Source organism: Thermoascus crustaceus (assembly GCF_041956765.1).
Source record: "Thermoascus crustaceus strain CBS 181.67 unplaced genomic scaffold VTN00scaffold_1, whole genome shotgun sequence".
NCBI classification, from domain to species: domain Eukaryota; kingdom Fungi; phylum Ascomycota; class Eurotiomycetes; order Eurotiales; family Thermoascaceae; genus Thermoascus; species Thermoascus crustaceus.
This window is the reverse complement of record NW_027192527.1, coordinates 111,718-129,249: the sequence shown is the minus strand read 5'-3', so window position 1 is coordinate 129,249 and position 17,532 is coordinate 111,718. Positions and strand designations below refer to the sequence as shown.

Here is a 17,532-nt window from a genome sequence, read left to right as displayed (position 1 = left end):
CCGCCGTCAGGCCGCCGTGCGTCGCCCCCGTCTGGGAGGCTCGAAGAGTGAAAGACGTTTTCATGAGGATGCTCTGGATGCTCTTCTCTCCTCCTCGATCTCTGCGCAGTGAACCGTGACGCGGATCGTCGTCGTCGAGATCAGCTATTTACTGGTGTTGTGTGGGCGGTGAGGCTATCACACGCTTGTTTTTTTCCATCACCACCGGCCTGAGCAAGGAGGCTCTTCATCACCTCCCCGTCCCTTTTTATCTCTCTCTGTCCCTCTGCTCTGCTCCTCCGCCCCTCTTCCCCCTCCTCCCCCCCCCTTTTTTGCCCTGGCCCTCATGCGCCCTGCTCCCTCTGGCGACGCGCTCCCGGGTTTTCTTCGTATATAGCACAGCGATCGATCTCTGTGCAACCTGCCCGAGGATCCAGGACGAGGGCCAGACACACCGACATCCCGGCCTCATCCCCGCCACTTTCCCCCTCTTCGCCTGCTGAGAAACGGTCAGAGACATAAGCTGCGTGACGGGCTGGTCGACCTCCCGCCTCAATTCTTATGGACACTCGGATTGCGTCCTGCCGGTTGTCCAGGTCCTTCCTCGCGCGGCAGACGAGCAGCAGCTCGTGCAGAGTCGTGCCGCATGGCCTTCTCAATTGTGGACAGCTCGGACAGCCCGACGCGCCCGTTCAGCCTGCTTCCTGACCTGGGCCGTAAGCAGAGCATGTGGCAGCGATTGGGCTTGGGCAGATGGCTGGGTCGCAACGACAAGAGCTCCCGCTCGCCCGCGGGCGAGCCTCGCAAACCCCACGACAAGGACAAGCTGACCCGGAGGCTGTCCAGGAAGGTCGGGGTTGGCTTCCCCAGGAAGAAACAGAATTCCGAACGGCGGGACCATCAAGCCCCCGTGGACCCATCCCCCCGCCGTCCCGACTCCGCGGACCACCGTCAGCCCCCCAGTGCCCAGAAGACGAGGTCTCCACCGCCAACCCCGGCGGAACCAAAGGTCTCGGAGCCCGAGGAACAGTGTCGCGACGACGATGCTGCGGAGAACGATCTCGGGGGCAACAACCAGAAGGAGGACGGTCACGAGGATGGCAGTGTCCCGGTTGAGCCCGTCCAGGAAGTCACGGATCCTAGACAAGAGGAGGATGATCTGCTGGAGATGGAATTGGATAGGAAATGGATCTTGAATCTGAGCATGCACTTCCGTGACAAGTCGGAGAGGGAGAAGTTCTTCGTCACGTACGCGGAGGCGCCAAACAGATGGCGGAGGGTGACCATCTCGTGTGATTATAGGGGAGCTCCTCCGGATTCTCTGGAGCAGGACCTGAAGGAGCTCCACTACCAGCGTGATAAGAGCGCCCGCATCTATGAGTCCATACGGGAATCTCTCCCGGAGATCCAGTTCTATGACACCGTTACCAACCTGAAGCTCGAGACTAGCGGAGGCCGACTGCATGTGCATGTCACGGAAGATGTGAATGAAATCATCCCCTATCCGCCGATATGCAGTGTCAGGCATCTGAATGCGCCCTTGATCCCCGAAGATCAGCTGAATTTCGATTCGCACCTGTCTGGCTTTGTCTACAAAGTACTACTAGACGGAAAGGCGTTCATAAAGAAAGAGATACCGGGCCCTGATACGGTGGACGAGTTCTTGTACGAGATCAATGCGCTGCATGCTCTGAGGGGCTCACGGAGCGTGATACAGCTTGAAGGAATTGTTGTTGATGACAGGATGGAGGTGGTTAAGGGCTTGTTGATTAGCTTCGCTGAGCAGGGCGCACTGGTCGACATTCTATATGACCACAGAGGAGAGATTGAGTGGGCTCGGAGGGAGCGCTGGGCCAGGCAGATCGTCCAGGGTCTCCATGAAATTCACGATGCTGGATACGTACAGGGCGACTTTACCCTCTCAAACATTGTCATCGACGAGAACGATGACGCCAAGATCATTGACATTAATCGAAGAGGTTGTCCTGTTGGATGGGAGCCACCGGAGATCGCAGTGAAGATAGAGAGCAACCAGAGGATTTCCATGTATATCGGAGTGAAGTCTGATATCTTTCAATTAGGAATGACGCTGTGGGCCCTGGCCATGCAGGAAGATGAACCGGAAAGGCAGAGCCGTCCTCTGGTGCTGGACGCTGACGCAAAGGTACCGGATTACTATCGGAAACTGGTTGCCACCTGTCTGAGCCCCTTACCCCAGGACAGGCTCTCTGCGAAGGAGCTCCTGGCCTTCTTTCCCCAAAATCAACCGCGATCCGGTGCGCCCAATGGCCCACGGCCGGGTCGACGGAGTCCGCCGCAGACACAGAGCTTTGCCATGGGTGTCAATGCTTCCCTGGAAACCGCGACTCTGGCGCAGCAGAATGGTGGAATCCATGGACACCCTGTGATGTATATGACAGCTTCGGACTTTGCGACTCCTGCCAGGGAAGGTGCGCGCTATTCACAATATCCCCCGCATGGTCTACAGCCTTCACCACATGAACACGCTATAAGCGAATACCACTCGCCTGGCGCTTCTCCGTATTCTGATAGCCACAGATCTTTCTTGCAGAGTGATTTCGAACCGGGATTTGTGTCAATAGAGCCCTACCAGGAGTTTGGCTCGGAGGAAGTCCAAATCGCCGCAAGTCCATCACTACTCCCCAGGGACACCTTTACCCCGGAGGGATCCCAGGATTCCGGGAGTCGTGCGCCGGAACAACATCGTACGGGATGTGTGCAGGACCGTCAGGGCTTGCATCCCAATGGAGGAGCAGTTCCCCGTGTGACGACGGCCGAGAATGGCCGGGAGAATGAGATTGACCTGGATGCGACGGTTGACCCGCGATATCGATATTCTAAACCAAGTCACCTGGTGATCAACTCTTTGCCTGGGGATCTTGCGGGCGTCGGCGGACATCCAGCGTGCTCTCTGGAGCGCGATGCAGCGGACTCGACGCCATCATCTCAGGATCTGTTCCGATCAGGATACTCCCCGCTGTACCCCTCAGCGTATCCGGTTGAGTCGTATGGAACGCGAACATCGGAAGACCTCGGCGAACATCGCCAGGGGGAGCAGGCAATGGAAACGGACTGGCCGACGACGCAACCAACACGGCGAAATAGCTCTCTTCTTGATTCGAGACTGCCTATCAATCCCGCATGCGACTGGTCGAAACGCAGATCAACATGCCAACTACCCTTCCTGCTTGATTCTCAACTACCTATAAACCCAGCTTTTCCGGGGATCCACGACTCCTGATATACAATCTTCCCCGTCCATGCACACAACATGGAGCGACCGTTTGGAGAGGGCATAATCGGCAAATCATGCCCGACGATTACAGCACCGAATTAAGTTCGATTCTATCTATTGCGTATTTTCCCGGATTCAGGATCCCGCGATGGGATGCCCCAACATATCATCAACAGTACTCGATACCCCCGATTTAGCATCCGTTAGGCTGTATAGTTTTGACATTTCCACATCGTTTACATTTTACTTCGGCAACGAACTTGACATTTCAAACGGCAGCGGAAACCACGGCGAACCAGGCGGCCATGGAGTCTCGGTATTGATTTCTCTCTTTTCCATACGGGTTTGCTCGGCTTTTTCTTTTGTTTTGGGGAGGAATACACATCTATCGTTCTGTTGCACATCGTTTCGATATCCTTTCTCTTCATTTGAAACATATCCGCATCTTTCGGACATTTTCGAGCGTCTTACTCTTTTTGCATGATCTTATCCTATTCTGGCTCGTATAAGTTCCTATCTTTTTCTTTTCACATCAGTTTTCCTCATGATATAGGGAGATTAAGTCGAAACAGGATCGGTACGGACCAGCAGGCAGGCAATAGCCTCCATTGCGTCGTGCCCATGCCACAGCGTGGCGGATCGCTCAGCTTCATCACCCATGCCGCATCCTATCGCGTCTGGTATACGTATATCGGTCGATGCCGCTCTCCATATTTCCCCACATCTGCATTGTATCATTGCCCCGAGGCTCCGGGCCATCATATCATCCCGTGAAATCGCAACCAAACTTCCGACTTTGCAACATTTTTCTCGATTCAATCCCCTTTGCCTCACCTCTACAATGAAAAGCAAAAACCAAAAAGAATCTGGTCCAATTTTTTAAAAAATGAAATCACCAGAAAAAAACACCCCGAGAATGATAAGAGACCAGATCAAGAAACCAGTAATTGTTTATGATGATGACGACAACGATTTCTTTTTTCGTTTTTTTCATCTTCTTCTCTGGATGACTTTTTTTTCTCTCTGTTGTTCACATTCAAACTACATCCACATGGGATGTTGATATATGTATGTTTAGTAATCCCTTTCAGTTTTTTTTTCTTTGGGATCTATATGCAAATGACATATGAGATAGCCAGGAATATCCTGGCAAAAATTGCTTTGGTTTCGATTCAAAATACAGCTCTTGGTGTGTGGTATGCCGGTAATTAATTAGCAAAATCCTCAGTAAGAGTACAGTAAACAGTACGTTTCTTTCTTGCAAAACAGACAGACAAGATGGGTATCTTTATTTGATGATGATAATGGTGATGATAGTGATGGAAAAACGTAAGGCGAGATTTTTGCTATATTACATGTCTTGTTTAAATTATGCCCCCGCCCCCCGCCCTTCATTTCCTCCCGAGTTTTGTTGGTCGGGAGGTCGCAGAGGGAGGGAAGGGAAGGAAGGTTAGGTAAAGAACGCCTTCTTGTTACAGGTGCCAGTGCCAGCCCAACCATGTCCCCTGCCTTCGTCTTTTTTTCTGCTTGCGTTGCACCGCGTCTACATACACACCACACCCAGCCAGTCCAGTCCAGTCCACAAAAGAAAAAAAGAAGTGCATAGACTTGACGATTTCACCATTTTCACCACTCCATCGCGCAAGTAACTGATGAAGAATCAAGGAAAAAAGCAAGCAAGCTCCGCATACGTATGCATGCATACGCAAACGCAAAATGAATGCACTGCAACGCAACGCAGCCCCTATGCTATGGTGTGTATTATTAATGAATATTCTTCAAAGCCAAGGCCAAAGCCAGAAGATAAGGTCAGATTCAAGCCCATTTAGGTTCCGACGAAAAAGAGCCGCATTAAAAGGTATTGTATTATTCAGGAGAAGAAGAAGAAGTGATGGAAGGGGAAGAGGAAGAGGAGAGAGAAGAGGGAAAAGAAAAAGAAAGTAGAAAGCAGAAGATCTACAACCCAAAACCAAAAAGGAAAAAGAAGAAACGGTTAGTTTAGTTCATCATGATTCTTTGGCGTCTTTGGCTGGTTCTGGTACTGGTTCTGTCTCTGACTCTACGCTGGCCGCGGGAGCTTGAGGTTGAGCTTGATCGTCTGACTCTGCAGTGGGCGTCTCGAGCTCGGCTTCATCCTTCTTCCTCTCCTCATCTTCCTCCTTCTCCTCCTCCTCGTCCTCTGCTGCGGATGCTTCACGTTCTGGTTCCGCTGGTGCTTGCGCCTCGGGCTTGGTTTCCTCGTCTTCTTTCACTTCTTCTGTCGACTTTTCTGGCTCTTCTTCAGGTTTGGGTTTATCTGATTTTTCTTCGGAAGAAATTTGCTTTTCCGCTGCTGGTTCGTCAGGTTTAGTCTCCTGCTCCTGCTCTATGGGTGTGGTATCCGTGACAGGGCTCTGCTGTGCAGAGTCCGGTCCCTCAAGGATCTCCTCCGCAGGCTTTGCGGTCTGGGGATCCTCTGTTAGATCCTCTTCCAGGTTTTGCAGCTTCTCCTGCTCGCTATCCTCCGCGCCCTCGGCGATGGTCGTGACCATCGAGCCGGTCGAGGGGCTGTGCTTGTGCCGTCGGGTGGTCGCGCCCGTGCTGATGGTTGAGGGCTCCGTAGTCGTCTCCTCCGAGGGTGGACGCCCTTCAGACTCCTTCCGTAGAATCGTCAACCGACGTCCCTCGACGCGGTTATCTGGAGGAGCTTGGGTCTGGGGTTGCGTCTCGGGCCCCTCTGCCTCGGGCGGGATGGTGTAGTTGTCCTCCGGGATCAGGTTGTACACGTCGCAGACGGTCTTGAAAAAGACGTACAGTCCATCGTGTCCTTCCACTTGCCAGAACACGCCACGGTGCTGGAACCACGCGTGCGCGAAGATGCGGTACAGCCGGCGGAAGATGTTGGTGAGGTGTCGCATGCTGGCCTGAGGCCCGCCACCGGCCTCTGATCCCAGCGTGAGCCGGCTGGGGAAGTACTTGGGTGAGGTAAGGATGTTGGTGGCCCAGTCCAGCGTGTGGCAGCAGTAGTCGATGGCGCAGCACGACTTGGGCGGATCGTGCACCGCACAGAGGTACTGCCACTCCGAGGCGCGCATTTCGGGACACGTCTGCGACGAACAGGGCGGGTCCTCGGCGAAGAAGGCGATGATCAGGTTGTTCACCTTCATGGTCAGGAAGCGGCAGAGCTCGTAGAGCCAGAGGGAGCGCTCCACGCCCTCGGGCGGCTCCGCCAGGTAGACGGCGACTTCGCGCGTGATGGGCACGACGGTGCGGGAGCTGTCTGGTTTCGTGTAGTTGTGGTAGAGGGCCTTGAGGTGTTCCTGTAACTGGAAAGGGGAGTCGAGCTGGGACATGTCAGTATATATGCCAATGAACAGCTCTGATTGTTTACAGCGCGGGCTGGATAGCACAACGGACCTGCGAGAGCGGAATCAGAGGCGGACCAGATGCCATATCCGCAGCCTTCGTGCCCGGCCGGATCCTCCGCGTAGAGCCATCATCCGTCTCGTGCGACGCGCCCGGCAGCTTCTCATCAACGCTGCCGTACGAGTCGCCAACCGTCGGCGACTTGGGCCCGATCTGGACCTCCGTGAACGGCGGCGGGCTGGGCAGGCGGGGCGAGCTCGAAGGCGAGACCCCCGCGGCAGCCATTCTGGACGACTTCGGGACGATCAGGTCGGGACAGGGACGAGGACGGGGGAAGAGAGGGACGTCGAGGTCGAGGTCGCGGTCGAGCTCGAAGTCCAGGTCGACGTCGGGCGCCCCGAAGAGCCGCCAGTCGGAGCCCGCGATCCCCATCGCGGAAAAGCCCTAAGCCCTGAGCCGCGGTCCCAAAAGCGCAACGTCATAGCATATCATATCAGATCTCTGCATATCAGACTGCACTCCCGTTTCTCTCCTTTTCCTGTTTGAATTGGTTAGATATGTCGCAAATCATGGACGACGATGACGGCCCGCCAGAGCTCGTCGACGTCGCCGCTCTGCCCGACTCAGAGAAGCCTGCTTCTCTGCGGCCGAAGGCAGCGGACGACCCAGGGTTGAGTCGTGTCCCGATCACGCTGGTCACTGGTAGGAGAAGACCTCGCGGCTGTTCTAAGAAGAAGATACATGCACAGTTATTGTCTATCGTCTGGTTGATGTGTGGGGATGCATTCACTGACCGTCGCGCATGTACTGCACCGTACATCCAATAGGCTATCTGGGTGCTGGGAAGACTACGCTGCTCAACTATATCCTCACGGAGAAGCATGGCAAGAGGATTGCGGTAATTATGAATGGCTCGTCGACCCCCAAGCCCGCCCAGGTTGTAGATGTACCCTTGACTTCACCGGCTAACCTTGTAGTTCCAGAGTTCGGAGACTGTATGTAGTATAGAATTTGACGTACCATCGTCTTGTTGATTTCACGCTTACCGGGTGTTTTCTTTCTTTTCCCCAGCAAGCGATATCGAAAAGTCCCTGTCTGTGAACCAAGACGGCAAGGAGGTCACGGAATGGTTGGACGTGGGAAATGGCTGCATCTGCTGCTCTGTCAAGTATAATTGTCCCCATTCCTCATCTACAGTCTATGGTTTTCCTATCGACATATCCACTGACATCAACCCCCAGAGACTCGGGCGTCATGGCCATCGAATCCCTCATGGAACGCCGCGGCACCTTCGACTACATCCTGCTGGAGACGACCGGCCTCGCCGACCCGGGCAACATCGCCCCCTTATTCTGGGTCGACGACAGCCTCGGCAGCTCCATCTACCTCGACGGCATCGTGACCCTCGTCGACGCGAAGAACATCATCCGCCTGCTGGACGAGCCCGCGCCCGACGAGACCGTCCTGGGCCGGCAGGACGCCTCGGAGGGAGGCCCCCACGGCCACTCCCACGCGGGACCCGTGATGAGCATGGCCCATCTGCAAATCTCGCACGCGGACGTGATCATCCTGAACAAGGCGGATCTCGTCACGCCGGAAGAGCTGGAGAAGGTCAGAGACAGGGTCACGGCCATCAATGGCGCCGCGAAGGTCCACGTCACGGATCACAGCAAGACGCCGCAGATCGAGGGCGTCGTGCTGGATCTGCATGCGTACGACCACGTGGGTGTCGATGAGCTTGCCTTTGCGGAGAAGGGACATGCGCATATTGATCCTGTATGTTTTACCACTCTTACTACCCTAATATCCTATAGAAGTCACTTCTATGATCTCTAACGGTATTCAGGCCATCTCCACAATCTCAATCTCCCACCCCCAAATCCCCGCCTCCAAGATCCCCCTCGTCGACGCCTGGCTCCGCTCTGTCCTCTGGGACAACCGCCTGCCACCCCCGTCCCCCTCATCCCCCGACGACACCTCCACCTCAAACCCTGATTCCGACCCCATCCCCTCCGACTTCGAAATCCACCGCCTCAAAGGCGTCCTCATCATCTCCGACGGCACGCTCAAAGCGATCCAGGCCGTGCGCGAGGTCTTCGAGATCCGGGACACGGAGCGGGGACACGGTGCGAGAGAGCCCGGCGCGAGGGAGAACGATATGTGTAAGATCGTTCTGATCGGGCGCGGGTTGGGAAGGAGTGCGGAGCCGTGGCAGAGGAGTTTGGCGAGGGTTTTGGAGGGGGAGGGAGGACAGGGGGAGGGGGAGGAGGGGTTGGAGTAGGTCCTATTTTGTTATGTTTATGAATTGGATGGATGGGTGGATAGGATGAGATGAGATAAGACGGACTTGTCCATGTATGTATGTAAGTACTTTGCGTTTCGGGAGGTGGTAGGTACCTAGATCTGTCTGAATATGGCAGGCAGTGTTGACCCGATACGAAATGGGGTAAAAAATAGGAAGAACGATTGTGAATGGTACATGTTCATGTGCTCTCGAGGATGAATATGTGTAATGTCGTATGAATGGTTCTTTTGCCCAGTAAAATGGTGACTTTTGGATATCGTATTCTTGATATGAGATAAAAGTTTGATCGAGGCACATTAAGGACCATTCTATTTTACATTCTATTCCATGCCCGCAATATACAGGCCTGATACAATATTCTAGATGTATACATATATGGTACAAACATACAACAGACTCAAACGGAGACTCCCGAATCTCAATCTCAGGGTATCGATACAGCGTGCACGGTATAGTGCGGGTATGAGTCAAACAATTCCAGTGACCTTGACGGAAATAAGTTGGGGCGCCAGGCTCACTGAACATTCGGGGATGACATTCATAATCATATATCATAATCATTAGCGGACAGACATCCCGTAGACAAGAAAATCAAGATAAAGCAAGCAAGCAGTAGTAGAAACAGCAATCTCAGCAGTAAATGAAGCTGAACGAGACGATACGATAACAACACGGATTCACCTTCTCATCTTCGACCTCACGAGGGGTGAACTCATCAAGTTCTCGTTAAAACTCATGTCCCTCTCGTCATCCTCGTCGATGTCGACATCGCTGACATCGTCCACCGGATCGACATGCACCGCGGGGGAGAACATCGGACTGGTCGCGATGCGCGGACGGGACTTGAACACGCTCGCGTAGTCGGCGTCCTGTTCGAAGAGTTGCTCCATTGGCGTGGACGCGCGGGCTACCGGTTCTGGCGGGGGAGAGAGCGTGCGGTTTGGGTCGGGAGCTTCGAACTGGTTGACTGGGAATGACGGCCGGGGCTTGCGGGGTTGTTTCTCCCGTGGTCGGGCGCTGGGCGGGGGGAGCAGGGAGAGGGATTGTCGGGTGCGTTCGAGGAGGGTGGATGTACTCTTTAATGGGGATTCGTTGTCTTTCGGTTTGGGGGTAGGTAAGGGAGGGAGGTCTGGTTCTTCTGGGGTATCGATTTTGGGGTTTTGTTCTTGCGACATGCGGTCGACGGGACACTCGGATACAGGGGGAGCCTCGTGGGTTGATGGAGGCATATCCACATGGTCTGCCGGTGGAATTGACCGGTGCGATTCAACGTCTTCATGATCTGGTTTTGTGACGGAAATAGAAGGTGATTGTAGCAGTCTTTCCCAATCGACAGGCGGTGGAAATGAGACCGCTGCTCCGTACTCCCCGTCTCCCTTGTCTCTATGATCGTCTTCCGGAGCGGACACATCTCCTGTAGTGGGAGCACCTGGCAGATTGACCTTGCCCTTCAGCTTCGACAAATCCTCGTGCAACGACGAGAGAAGAGACTGGTACTCCTCGTTCTTCCTCGTGCGGGTTGTCGGCTGCCTGACGGCTTTCGAGATGCTCGCGACCGTCAACCGCTGGTGCTCTCTAAAGACAAGCGGCTGCGCACTCGAGCTCTCACGTTGAGCCTGGCGCTGGGGATCAGACTTCTGCATTGACTCGTTGAATTCACGCCACTTGCGCAGCCGTGCTTGCTGCCGCGAGATCCGGTTTTCCAGCTCGACCAGCAAGTCCGTCGCAGGGGCGTTGCTCAGATCATCAACTGTTCCTCTGTTCGCGCGAGACCATGCCTCTAGAAATGGCAGCTCGAGGAATCCATCCTTGCTAGATCGCACTCCACCGTACAGCAGCGCATCGGCCCACTCCTCGCTCCCGAGCCAGCTGCCCTTCACCTCCCGGACTATGCTCTCGTAACGGAAGGCTTGTTCTCGATCTTGTTCTGACGGCTGCGGTCGGTCTTTGGATCGACGAGAGAGCTCGTCCTTCTTCGTGTCCAGCAGTTGGGTAAATTTATCGTAGTTGCTCTGCACGCGGGTCTTGCATTCTGACAGCGTGCCCAGCGAGTATTGGTGGGCGAGGATGAGCGGGACCATCATCTGGTGCTCCTCCTCCGAGATACCCCTCGCGGTCGCAAGTCTCATGGCCACGCTTGCCGGCAGATCCGATCTCGCAGCTAGTACCTTGCGGAGGACCAGCGTGGAGAAGACAGCGAGGACCTCCTCGAACTTGTCCCCCCGGCAGTCGTCCAGCATGGACTTGCGCAGGATGGTCTCTCTACCCAGGTCTCCATTCTTCTTCAAATCGGACAGCGCCCGGAATAGGGCCGCACGGAGGTTCAGTGACTGGAGCGGTTCCAATGGGGGGAAGAACGGACGGAGTTTCTGGCTGGGCGGTCAGCATAGTTCCAGGAGATAGGGTAGGGGGATTTCCTACATTCTGCGTCCCTTCGGGATCCCAGATAGCAAAGAGCCGGTACAGCGCCCACTCGACGCATTTTATCCGCTGGCGCTGGTTCTGCTGGGAAGAAGACAAGGCGCGCGTGGTGATATCAGGCCAGTCGTCGAGCTGGTCCAGCTGCAGCAGTTTGAGGTTGCGGATGAAGACAGCGACGTGGGAGGGCGACGGCCAGCCCGTGGCTTTGGACTTGGAACGGGGTCTGACGGGCTGCATGATGGGTGTTTTTCATCAATGGCTTGAGCAGGCATGCAGAGAGGACATAGTCTGTAGATGCGGTACGACGTGCATGCATGTGGAGGTGATGATCAGGTCAACAAAGATAACGTGTTTGCAGTGTTTGGCCCGCGTATCAGAGAATAGCGCGGAGAGCGGCCAACGCTGTCGACTCTTCCCTTTCTCTACACCGCATCAGTCCACGTTGGCTCTGCTCTCCTCTCCTCTCTTTTCTCCTTTTCTCTCGTTTCTCTCTTTTCTGCCAGTTCTCCCCCCCTCCTCTCGCGGCGTTGAACCGTTCCACCGGTTGCAATCACATCTAGCGCGTCGAAGATGGGTTCGGAGACGCCCCTCAACCCGGTGTGGACCACACAGGATGGTAAGAACGAATTCACTTATACATGGCCCATGTTGTGTTCTGACTCCCGTTACTTCTGCCCAGTGCTCTCGACGCTGCCGCATCCCCCCGAGGAGAACTCCGCCTCGCCCGTGCCGTTCTTCCACCTCCTCGAGCGCCTCAAGACGACCAAGCGCGAGGGCTGGCGCCGGTTTGGCATCGCCTACGGCGAGTCCATCTCCGACCACATGTACCGCATGTCCATCATGACGATGCTGGCGCCGCCGTCGCTGGCCGCAAAGCTCAACATCCCGCACTGCACCAAGATGGCCCTCGTCCACGACATGGCCGAGTCGCTCGTCGGCGACATCACGCCTGTCGACAAACACGTGTCCAAGGCGGAGAAGGCGCGGCGCGAAGGGGAGGTCATGGACTTCCTGACCAAGAACCTGCTGGCGGGCGTGCCCGGGGGCGCGCTCACGGGGGAGGAGATCCGCAGGGTGTTCCAGGAGTACGAGGACAACGAGACGCTCGAGGCCAAGTTCGTCCATGATGTCGACAAGATGGAGCTGCTGCTGCAGATGGTCGAGTATGAGCGTGCGCAGGGGATCGACCTATCCGAGTTCTGCCACGTCGCGCAGCGCATCCAGCTGCCGGAGGTGAAGGAGTGGGCGGCCACGGTGTTCAAGGAGCGGGAGGCGTTCTGGAAGGAGAAGGCGGCCAACGGTAATTCCAGTTCCTGACGCGGTCCATGGCTATCTACGGGATCGAGAGGACTAGACGGGTTTCATGATGCGATGGATCGGAGATAATAGGACGGGATTGATTGCGCGGGTACACAGTTTACGGGACGGACTAAGAGAGGCGTTTGGTTTGCTTTGGTCGGATTCTCAGATACCATCCATCATAGGCCAGGGGAGCATAAACGATGTGAATACGGATTCGAGCATGAATAAAGTGAAACCTCTTATTATACATTCTAGTAAATCAAGTCTTATTCATGACGCATATATATATAGACACAACACGTAAACTATACACGCCTTGCCAAAAACATCCTCAAGAATATATACCATAGAAAAGAAGCTCACTCCTCCGACTCCTTCTCCATCTCCCTCGCCAACATCTCCGCCTCAGCAACCATCTCCTCCTCACTCCTCGGCTTCCTCTCCTCATTATCCACGCGCGGAAACCCAGCCCTCTTCCGCTCCCCACCCTTATTGATATCCTCCATCCTCTGCCACTGAAACCTCGCAATATCCCCCTCCTCCCCATCCATCATCTTATACACGGCGTCCGTTCCCCCGCGGTGATCCAGATCCGCCCTCCGCCGGGGGATGATGTGCGTGTGGACGTGCGGCACGCTCTGCCCCGCATCGACACCGTCCTGGATCGCGATGTTTAGACTCGTCGCGTCGAAGACGCGCTCGACCATCCGTCCCACGCGGCGCGCCGTCAGGAAGAGGTCCGTCATCTCGGCGGGGGTCAGGTCCGAGACGCGCGGGACGCTGCGGCGCGGGCAGATCAGGACGTGGCCTGGGAGGATGGGTTTGATGTTTACGAGGGCGAAGCTGAGGGGGGTGAGGTGGAAGACCTATTTTGAAGTAGAGTAGAAGTGGGCGGGGCGGGCGAGGTTACGCCCGTTTGCGCCCAATGTGAGGTCTGTCAGTTGCGTTTGCTTGTGTAGATTGTAGTAAACACTGGTAGACTGTCAACAGTTCAAAGGGTTTCATCCGCGCACCTGCGAAGTGACCTGGAACGGACCGAAATAGATCGGGCCACTGCTGCTCTTGGCTGCCTCGAGAGACGACGACATGGTCGTTCGGGTTATCTGTAGATTCGTTGTCGTGGCTCGTCTCGTTCTCGTCTCTCGTGTGGTCTGCACCGTGTTGCTGGTGCGGAGTAGAGCGACGGGGGAGGAGCAGCTCGAGGCCGCTGCGGCGAACCGGGACCCAAACCCGGATGTATAATTGTAAGATCGGTTGCACGATCGAGACACGGACGACGCTCTGAAGTGAGACCGTGGTGTCGATATTATTCCTGTGACTCGCATGCTCTTTAGGCTCGAATGAAGCGGAGTGAGTGAAGTTGCAGATTCCAGAAGTCGGGGAAGGAGGCGGAGTCGTAGGGATGTCCCTTGTTCCTGCTGGTGGAGGCACCGCGAGAGAGCACTAGAACTACATACCTCATATCGTATTGATTTTACATCTTTTAGTTTACGCATGAATTTATATGTATTTTTTATCTGTTTACTCAATGGATATCATCTTGCATTAACTATTTCTCGTAATTGTTACCGTCAATGGCTGTTCCCTGCCATTGAATACGTACATGCATGGCTATTGTACAGCCCTGTGCTCATACAGGGAGAGTCATTAATCTAACAACATGTGTAGATCGTGTAATCGTCTTATTGTGATCACTTCCCCCGTCCCCTCGTTCTCCTCAAAGGTGGCAGCCGAATCTCATGGTCAGGTTCGTCCTCTGACGGAGGCCAGACTTCCTCTACATCACTCAGGTCAGACTCGTCCTCTTCGTCCTCTTCTTCATCTTCCTGTACGGATTGGGGACGCTGCTGTGCAGACTGCGCGGACTCCTGTCTTTCAACAATCAGGTTCCCGTCATCCTGCTCATCGTCTTCTCCCGGAAGCAGGAAGCCACCTCCCTGATCCTCCGGAGGCTCTGACGGCTCCCGTCGTTCCTCTTGAGAGATATTCCTCCTGTTCGTGAACGGGTTGTGGGTTTCTTTATCACCCTCGACACCGTACTCTTCACGTACACGTTCCGCAATGCGCAGACCCATAAGGAACTTCCGCCACGTCTGCAGGATGCGCTTCTCCTGTTTGAGCTGCTCCTTCCTACGCCGCTCCGCCTCCTCGGCACGCCAGGCGTCCTTGACGAGACCCTCGTTCTCCGCTGCAACAACCACACCCTCAATGATAGGGACGGCCATCTTGCTGCCGAACTCGAACCCCGTCACGGCTTCAGCGTAGTCCACGCCCAGCTTCTTGCAAATGCGGACGGTGCCGCGCCAGGGGATGTGCACAGCGCCCTGCGGAACCATGCTAGGTACGAAGCAGTCGATGTTGCCGTACTCGTTCTTCGGGATCACCCCGTTCTGGATGGGCGGCGGGATGATGTACTCGGTCTGGTACCGCGCGTAGAGGCCCTGCTTGGGCTTCTCGCCCGTCTCCCGCTCGAGCTCATCGACCTCCCGCTTGCGCAGCAAAGTCACGGCGCGAATGGGCACGAGTTTCAGGGGCGCCTCGCCCACTTTGATGCGACGACCCTCCTTGTGCCAGCTCTCGGCGGACTGGACCTTGACCACGTCTGCACGCCGGAAGACCTTCTCTTCCTTGGCCTTGTTACCCTTGCCGGTGGTGAAGGTACGGACATGCTTGGCTCCGGGCCGGATAGCCTCGTCCCGGCGGAGGAACCGTTCCAAGACAAACTCAGTTGATGAGCGCAGGCTCTGAAGGGTGTCTCCCTCTTTGGCCTGCTTTTTTCCCGGCTGGCTTGGAACCAGATCTCTCGTGTCTTCTATGTCGTCGACGGCGGTCCTCCTGTCCTCTTCCCGCGCGTATCCCCTCATCGTAAGCTTGAACCAGTCGTATTCGTAGTACCGCCCTCGTTGGCCCGGGACGGGGATCTTCTCGACAGGCATGCGATGTCCCTTGGTCTTGCCGGGCCACATACGGCGACGTAGATATCGAGTCGTGACATCCTTAGCCGTGCCGTCTGATGAGTATGCGACGACGTAGGCTATTATCTGCTTGGCTCTCTCTGCTTTTGCGCCTCGCGGCTCGAATGCTGCCTGCAGCTCAGGAGTCGTTGCGACCGCGTTGGGCAAGACGAGAGCGTCCACAGGAATGATCTCGTGTGTGACTGGAGAGGCTACTTCTGTCCAGTAGATAGGGAAAGGAAGGTCGTGATCGTAGCCCTTCTGATTCCTGCGAGACGGGCCAGGCTCGCTGTCACTGTTTGCCGATTCCGACGGCTCAGATTCGGCTTCAACGTCAGCGTCGTCAGTCTTGGTTTCAGCAGACGGTGCCTGGTAGGTCTCCGCCTTCGTCCATCCAAATCCCAATGGCTGTAAGCTGGCCACGAGTCTGGCTTCGATATTTAACGCGCGGAGCAGGGCCGTAAAAAGCTGCGCCCCGACGTCGCGGGAGCCCTCCATGCGTTCCGCAACCGTACGGAATTCGTCCAGGTTCCGGATCCTCTCGCCATGCTTCTCAGGGTCGTGCTCATCCTTCTGGAACGAGGATATCTCAGCCGTAAGGACGGACATGGGTCGGTAGCCACGCTTCCGCAGACCAGGAGCCGTAATCTTGAACTGTCTCTTCCAGTAGGCGGCCAGGACCTTGAGCAGAGAGATGATGGGATCGCCACGGCTCATGTCCGGTTGTCCAGGCTCGAGACGCGACGAACCATCGCTCCAATTGCGGTTCTGACTCTGCCTCTTGCTCTTGCTCTTCCTTCCCTTCCCCTTCTTCTCGTCCTTCTCAGGCTGCTCCTTTTCCTCCTTCTCCTCCTCCCTACTAGACTCCAGCCCGGATGCGACCCTCCACCTGCGTACCTCCTTCTGTATACCGGCGGGCAGCTTGTCCCGTAGAATCTCGTGGACCTTGGGGTCGCTGATCCAGGCGTTGCGGATGGCGTTGTGGAAAAGCAGGCACTGGACGTGCATGCAATGGGTCAGGATGCGGATTTCGCGCTCGATTTTCGTTGGTGCCTTTTTGCCCTCGAGGAGGTCTACCAAGTGCACCTCGTTCTTATCCAGCGTCAGCTCCAGATCCTGTGCTTCTCCAGCAGCAGCAGCGGCGGGCGCGACGCCCGTATTCTCCATGGCATCTTCCCAGTCGACTTCGTCGTCACCATCATCGTCATCGTCGCTGTCGCCATCCTCGTAATTATTATTATTATTATTATTATTATTATTATCGTCGCGATCCTTCTCGTCTTTGGGGACGTCCTCTGAACTGGGCGCGTCGCTCAGCGATGAGACGGAATCCGAGTCGCTGTCGGGGATCTCCGCAGGTAAAACTTTCCTGGGGGCCGCATCGTCGGCCGACAGCGCCGGGCGTTTGGCGCTGGGCTGGTCATCTGAGGCGCTGCGCTTCCGGGGTATGAAGGGAGGCATCCGATCTCGTGTCCGTCTGGAGGAGGGGCAGGTGGACGTGGTGAAGCTGGAGATCTGGGGTGTTCGTTGATAAAACCCGCGAAGGACGGGGCGCGACCTTATCTAATCGGTAGACGCCGAAACGGGTAGACTGATAGACGGGTGGCCCCCGGAGAGGACACCAACACTTGAACACTGCTCTTCAGCTACGTACCCAAAATTAATGGGTCGGAAAACTGCAAAATTTGAAATAATCTTTGATATTTCTGACTTTAGAAACTTAAAGTTCAAAACATCCATAAGGAAGATTCAATGCTTTCGATACATGTTCCGCACATAATATTTCGGCGAAGAAGGTGGTAGCTCTTTCAGTAGTCTCGACTCCAGTGCAGGTTAGGGCGTTGAATGGTAATGTGTAATGTCTTCACTCGAACGAACATACGAATTTCTGTAATTGGATCGACTCATAATTGCCTTTCACTGAAGGAAGGACGAAGAGGGGCAGGATTTCCTCACCCTGGATACAGAGC

General features: G+C 55.3%; 7 protein-coding genes across 7 annotated transcripts; 3 read left to right on the top strand and 4 right to left on the bottom strand.

Annotated features, from left to right (window-relative positions):
• Positions 1–625: 625 nt before the first annotated feature.
• VTN00DRAFT_46 (uncharacterized protein) lies at positions 626–3,241 on the top strand (the record flags this gene model as incomplete). Its single annotated transcript, XM_069431039.1, has 1 exon — positions 626–3,241. The coding sequence occupies one exon, from the start codon at positions 626–628 to the stop codon at positions 3,239–3,241; it is 2,616 nt and encodes an 871-aa protein (XP_069290754.1).
• A 2,000-nt stretch (positions 3,242–5,241) lies between these two features.
• Positions 5,242–7,012, bottom strand: VTN00DRAFT_45 (uncharacterized protein; the record flags this gene model as incomplete). The annotated part of the gene is made up of 2 exons (XM_069430933.1): positions 5,242–6,558; positions 6,632–7,012. 2 exons carry the CDS (start codon positions 7,010–7,012, stop codon positions 5,242–5,244), a joined length of 1,698 nt encoding a protein of 565 aa, XP_069290753.1.
• A 137-nt stretch (positions 7,013–7,149) lies between these two features.
• VTN00DRAFT_44 (uncharacterized protein) lies at positions 7,150–8,861 on the top strand (the record flags this gene model as incomplete). Its single annotated transcript, XM_069430822.1, has 5 exons — positions 7,150–7,282; positions 7,408–7,575; positions 7,652–7,748; positions 7,822–8,356; positions 8,427–8,861. 5 exons carry the CDS (start codon positions 7,150–7,152, stop codon positions 8,859–8,861), a joined length of 1,368 nt encoding a protein of 455 aa, XP_069290752.1.
• Positions 8,862–9,562: 701 nt separating this feature from the next.
• VTN00DRAFT_43 (uncharacterized protein) lies at positions 9,563–11,543 on the bottom strand (the record flags this gene model as incomplete). Its single annotated transcript, XM_069430712.1, has 2 exons — positions 9,563–11,254; positions 11,307–11,543. 2 exons carry the CDS (start codon positions 11,541–11,543, stop codon positions 9,563–9,565), a joined length of 1,929 nt encoding a protein of 642 aa, XP_069290751.1.
• Positions 11,544–11,876: 333 nt separating this feature from the next.
• On the top strand, positions 11,877–12,623 carry VTN00DRAFT_42 (uncharacterized protein; the record flags this gene model as incomplete). Its single annotated transcript, XM_069430601.1, has 2 exons — positions 11,877–11,922; positions 11,986–12,623. 2 exons carry the CDS (start codon positions 11,877–11,879, stop codon positions 12,621–12,623), a joined length of 684 nt encoding a protein of 227 aa, XP_069290750.1.
• A 344-nt stretch (positions 12,624–12,967) lies between these two features.
• On the bottom strand, positions 12,968–13,696 carry VTN00DRAFT_41 (uncharacterized protein; the record flags this gene model as incomplete). Its single annotated transcript, XM_069430490.1, has 2 exons — positions 12,968–13,474; positions 13,622–13,696. 2 exons carry the CDS (start codon positions 13,694–13,696, stop codon positions 12,968–12,970), a joined length of 582 nt encoding a protein of 193 aa, XP_069290749.1.
• Positions 13,697–14,299: 603 nt separating this feature from the next.
• VTN00DRAFT_40 (uncharacterized protein) lies at positions 14,300–17,023 on the bottom strand (the record flags this gene model as incomplete). The annotated part of the gene is made up of 1 exon (XM_069430379.1): positions 14,300–17,023. The coding sequence occupies one exon, from the start codon at positions 17,021–17,023 to the stop codon at positions 14,300–14,302; it is 2,724 nt and encodes a 907-aa protein (XP_069290748.1).
• Positions 17,024–17,532: the final 509 nt, after the last annotated feature.